Below are 6,000 nucleotides of genomic sequence, written 5' to 3' on the forward strand. Positions count from 1 at the left end.
TCTGCACAGAGCAGGGGCAGAGCTTAATCTTCAGCTCACTCAACCAAAGCTGAAACTCTAGCTGCTGCTAAAGACTGGTTTCCATGGTGAGTAGATCTATGATTTTGAAAAGTGTTAAAGGCTGTGAATTGGGCAAAGCTGTGAAATAAGAAGAGACCAGGAGTAGCAAAAAGACAAATTATCAAAAGAAAGGTTAGCCTGATTAGTGGACCATCAAGACCATTCAAAAGGTGAGAGATTGCTAACACCAGTGGAGTGGAGAACAATTAGCCATTAAGCCAGTTGATTCCCTCAGTTGCCTGAGTAGAAATGTTACTGTTGCTGCAAGCAGGAATTAAAGCTAGAGCATGAATTACAGTATATTCTGGACAGAAAATCATCTTCCCTTCTTAAGACGTGAATGAGGAGGCTGATTTTGGGGGTAGTAGACACCATAGTATGGTTTGTTTCTCTTTTAGTGTCATTGATAAATGTACATCAAACCTTATCTGTTGTCTCTGTTCTTTTAGCCAATAAAAATACTTTTGTCTAATAAAAACAATATTGGTTCACTGTGCCTGAGAGGCCTTTATTGCCTGCAACTTGAAAAGGAATAAAGACACCTAGTCTCTTCAGGGGAGACAAAGATGAATGCTTACATACCAAGTTAGGAACATGGAGAAAGCTACCATCTTTCTCTGAAGCAGTATTATAGAAGGCACAAGGAGGAAGGAACCTGTCCTAGTACACATTTATTTTCGAGTAACTGATTCTATTTCAACTAGGAACAAGAAAACCGAGAATTGTTAGAACAGTTCCGAATGCTCCATAGTCAAGCTGAGGACTGGGAAGTCAAGGCTCATCAAGCAGAGGGAGAAAGCAGCTCAATACGACTAGAGCTTCTCTCTGTAGATTCTGATAGAAGACATCATCGAGAGAGAGTGGAATTATTAGAAAAAGAAATTCAAGAGGTAATAACTAATCTTATTAAAATTTATTATGAAATGTAGGTTTTGGTAAGTGGTTTTATTTCTAAATAAGATTTATATTATACTTGCATGAAAATTAACTTTTATCCTTCTATGCTTTTATCAGATGTAGACACAAAATATATATAAACACAATTCTGGCTGAAACTAGGTGCCCTTGCCCTTCCTCCTTTCCTCCCTCCATCCCCCCACCCCCCCAACTTGCCCACTACCCTAGCAATGGATTTTGAAATCCACTACTCCTTACCTTTGCTTCATTACAGCAGGCTCCATCTCTGTTGCAGCCTGGGGCAGAGAGCATGGCTCTGGTCTGGCCTGTAGCAGTGGCGCAGAGCTGGCATCGTTACTCCAGCCTGGCCCCATAACAGCAGTGCTGGCTATATGCTGCTGCTGGTATGGGGCTGTGCTCTGTGCCCCAGGTTGCATTAGGGACGGATCCGCCCATGTGGAACAAAGCGGGGTGGAGTGGCAGGTGGGTGGCGGGGGAGACTTTGGAGGGGAAAGATGGGAGGTAGGTGGGGATCTAAGGTAGTAGGTGGGGCAGAAACAGCAGAGAAGAGGGGGAAACAGGAATTGAAGCAGCCTGAGTCTTCAGGGTGGGGAGGGGAGGGACAATGGGGGAAGTTAGTGGAGATGGGACAGGCGGCTGGGGGCAAGCTGCCTGCCTCTCTGGCTGCCTGCCCCTTTGTCTGCTTAGTACTACCTCCTTTTCCATTACTGCTCCCCTACCATGTGCCCCCTTACTACCTCCCCCACTGTTTGTCTCCCACCACCTGCAATGGGGGTGGCAGGGGGTGGGGCAAATTTAAGCTGATCCTCCAATTATTATATTCCATATGCAGGCAGTCCTTGGACTTACAACACAATTGGTTCCTGAAAACCTCATCTTAAGTTGAAACGTAACTCAGAACCAATTTTCTCGTAAGAAATAATGTTATAAATGGGGGATTGGTTCCTGAACCAAGGCCCGATACCCTACTTTCACCAAAAGTACCCCAGAATTTTGTACTCAGTCAATTATAGATGAGTAATATAACTACATTAATGTAGTTATATTGTAAATAACAATCGTACTGCTTTGGAAGGACTTCTTTGAGGTGACTTCGCTGGACTTTTTGAAGGGTTCTTGGCTGGAGTCTTCTCTGGAGTCTTGGCTGCAGGTTTTTCTGAAGTTTTGTCTGCTTTCTTAAAAAGAGTGTCCAAGGCAGTTTGGAGATGAGCAACACGGTGAACTTGTTCACTGGTGTGGCGTTGCATTGGATCAAGTGTTGTAAAGTCAAAACTGACATAAAGTTGAAACAGGGTGTGAATTTATAAATGTAAGTGCAAAACGTTGCAAGTTGAGGACTGCCTGTATGGTAATTTTAGAAGTGGGAACTGTTTGCTTTTTAGAGAAAACAAATACGTAACATTTGCTCTAGTGAATCTAACGCTAAGAACTGTAAAACTACAATGTGTCTTCTGAACGCTACAGAAATACCCATAATTAGCTTTGTTTGGTTTAATTTTTTCATTTAGTTTCTTCTTTATTCCTTTCTGAGGTTACTTAAGAGTTGCCTTTACATTCATTCAGCATATGTGGATGAAAGGGGCAGAATTTCTGTTTCAGTTGGCTGCACTGGTACCTCTGGGAACATATGCTGATCAGAATAGATCTGGCACACTGGGTACATCTGCACCTCCATAATGCGAGTGATGGAACCAGAAGGCAGATTATGATTAAATTATAGTTTCTGCCTGTCCACTCCTTTGAGGCACTAGTGTTGCTCCTTTAACAGAGCTTGTGATAAAGGCTAAAAATCCTTATAGGCCTGCCACCTGGACTTCTATAAATTGTGGCAATTGTCGACCCTCCTGGATCACGATGTATGCATGAGGGATCTCCAGACCATCAATGCATATACCTGGGCAGGAATTTTTGGAGGAGCAGAAGCTGCCTAGACCTTCCATCCTCCCTTTAGGCCCCTAAGATGAGACCAGACTTAGACCTGATGTTTGTTGCCTCCATGGCTGTAGTTGTATAAGTGTCTGGGAATCGAACCCAGGTCTCCTGTGTGGTAGACCGCTGAGCCACAAGGGGAACATCTATAAATAACTTAAGGAAAAAACTAGCAAAGAGAATGTGTCACAATATTCCTTCCGTTTCATATTCTCTCTCAAATAATCCCAAGAAACTCTATTGCTGGCTGGAGGGGACCTTTGGAGGTTCTAATCCCTTGCTCAAGGCACTATTATCCCTGACTAAACTGTCCCAGGGTGCAAAGATTATACTTAAACTATTTTAAGTGCTGTTTCAATTGCAAATGTCCAGCTATACAAGCCAACTGAGAACATTTAAACCTGAAACATTTCAAAAGGATACCTGCCTAATCAGGTATTATTTGGACATCTTGAACCAATTCAGTATCATGTGCAGACACTTAAGTTTTCTATTACAAGTGTCTGGGCAGTCATTTCTAGGAACTTACCTAAATCACGGTGGAAGTTCGCAGCACAGCAGTGCCTTTAATTGCTCTCTTTTTGCCACATGTTCCCCACTTCTTGCTTCCCAGCCAAGTGTCCAACAAGCAATTAATGCTGCAATTTTTGCCTCTTGACCACTCAGCAGTGGGGGGGGGGCTAGGTGTGCATAGTGAAAAGAGCAAGATTAAAGACGCTGCTGCACAGCGAACTTCCACCACAATTTAGGCAGACCCCATGTCATTTAGGCCAGGGGTGCTTAACCTCTAGGTCTGCAGGCCAAATGTGGCCTGCAGAGCCACAGCTTCTGGCCCATGGGGCTTTCCTCCCCACAAACCAGGAAATTTAGTTACTGGAGAACAGTGGCAATTAATACTGCTACTCTTCCCCCGCTGGCAAATTCCAAAGCCCTGCCTGACTAGGCTGGAGCCTTGCCTTGTCCCCTTTCCCCTACAGAGCTGGCTCAACACTTGGCCATGTCTTCTCCCCACATAGAACTGGGTCAGGGCCTGGTCATGCCCCTTCTTGCACAGGCAAATCGGGCCGTACCATACCTGCCCCATACACTGAATCAGGGACTCTGGCCAGATTCAGCTCGCAGATGGACTGGGCACCTCCCATTTGGTCAACCCTCTGGGGCAAGAAGGTTGAGCGATGCTGCTCTAGGCATCCTACATTACACCACTCTTCCCCTCCCCCAAGCCCTTGCATAGTGACTGGCTGCTCTGGTACACAGCCAGAACTCTAATGCTACGGTCTATATTGCCTTCACATATGCCAGTCCATGCAGTCCCAGGTTGATCTGGGCTAATGGGGGAGTGGCCAGGTATGTAGGAGGGGTACATATGCTTCTCGGTTCCCAGGGATCTGGGTACAATGAGAAGCTGCCCAATGTTTCTGCAGCTTTTAAGCAGTACTTTCCCCCAAGCTGCTTGTCAATTTCATTCCATTGACCAAGCTTTTGAGCATCCCAAGCTGCTTCAGGCTGGGGGGTGGAGGGGAGGCATGGCTAGGTTAGCGTTTTGTATTCCTGAGGGGCTGGCCAAGGGCACTGCAGCTTTTAAACAGCATTTTTCATCCCATTCCTGGCAATTGACATGGAAACTTTGGGCATCTCCCTCCCCCTCCCAACCCATAAGCATAGATACCGCCTCTATCCACCTGGCCACCCCTCCATCCCCCACCTCAAATCAGTCTGGGAGGCCCCAAAGCCTGGTCAGTTATGAATGGAATGAAATTGATAAGCAACTTGAGGGAAAATGTTTAAAAGTGGTGGAGACTTTGGGCATCCACCAGAATACCTCAGAACCCAGAAGCAAGGATCTAGGCACACAGCTACTGCCTTGCCCACTAGGGAAAGTCATCTTAAGGCAGTAACCTGAGCCAGAGACCTTGGATAGGACCCTGAAACACCCATCTTCCACAAGGCTGTCCAAAGTCCCTTTTTTTTTTTTTTTTTTTTTTTTTAAGAAGGGAGAAGCAGGAGTCCAGGGAGCTTTCCCCAATGAACTGGCCACCCGAAATCAGACTGTCATGCACAAGCCCCGGTATGTTGCCAGAAATTGAAGTACAGGTTTCTCTAGCCAACAACTGTTTTGCCAACCATGGTTTTGGGTATCCATGCTTCAGAGAAGGAGGGGTACAGTTGGAAAATACCTCCCATGGCTCCCCTGGCCCTGCTTATGCCTCTCACTTCCTCCCCCACAACCCCCATAGCTTTGCTGCTGCCCCTCGCTCCCCACCCACAGTCCCTGCTCCCACAGCCTGGCTGGTTTTGCCAACCACGGGTACTTCGGGAACCTAACCCCTGTGGTTGGCAAAGGAAACCTGTAAATTTGTAAGTCGCTCTGGGAAGATAGTTCTTTAAAACTCAAAAAAAGCTCTGGCAGAGCACCCAGCTCCCAAGGACCCAGAAGCATAGGTCTAGGCAACACTATCCTATGCCCTGCCCGCTGAGGCACACATACCTGGGTACTCTGTCTGGGTACCACCATAGATTTTGGTAAACTACAGGAATGATCTTTATTGTTAGTGAGAGGGATCAGAAAGCTGCAGTTACAGGCACTTATTCTTCCTTGGTGTTGAGCCAATGTGGGTATTCCTGTCCTGCTTGGGGAATAGTGGAGAAACTGGGGAACTCACTACTGGAGGTATGCTGTGCTGGATATTCACTACTGCCCCCTGGTGGTGGTCTGACAGCACTGTAATGCCTAAAAGGTAACCGCTCTACTTAGAACCCTTGGCAGTGCGTGTTTAGACACCTTTAAACTGTTACAATTGTGAACTGATCCTGTATCAGTGACATTCTTGGAATGGTTCAAGTGTCCTTTCTTCACCCACATTCAAGTAGAGAATCATAGAGAAGTAGGGCTGGAAAGGACTTCCAGAGGTCATCTAGTCCAACCCCCAGCCGGAGGCAACCCCTCATCCCTATCCAACCCATCCTATATAAATGATAATCTAAACTCTACATAAGACTGCTGTCACTGTATTTTGCAATGGTTCTACTTATTCATAGTTTCTAGGGTCGGAAGGGACCTGAGTAGATCATCTAGTCCGACCCCCTGCCATG

General features: G+C 46.1%; 1 protein-coding gene across 2 annotated transcripts in view; it reads left to right on the forward strand.

Annotated features, from left to right (window-relative positions):
* CEP135 (centrosomal protein 135) overlaps nucleotides 1-6,000 on the forward strand; it is a 66,085-nt gene that overhangs the window by 42,882 nt on the left and 17,203 nt on the right. For both annotated transcript variants that reach the window (XM_019553293.1, XM_019553294.1), the window contains exon 20: nucleotides 765-950. In XM_019553293.1, the coding sequence (XP_019408838.1) occupies nucleotides 765-950 (186 nt within the window). The remainder of the gene's footprint in view (nucleotides 1-764; nucleotides 951-6,000) is intronic.

Source organism: Crocodylus porosus, unplaced genomic scaffold, assembly GCF_001723895.1.
Source record: "Crocodylus porosus isolate Cpor-Errol unplaced genomic scaffold, CroPor_comp1, whole genome shotgun sequence".
Taxonomy (NCBI): domain Eukaryota; kingdom Metazoa; phylum Chordata; order Crocodylia; family Crocodylidae; genus Crocodylus; species Crocodylus porosus.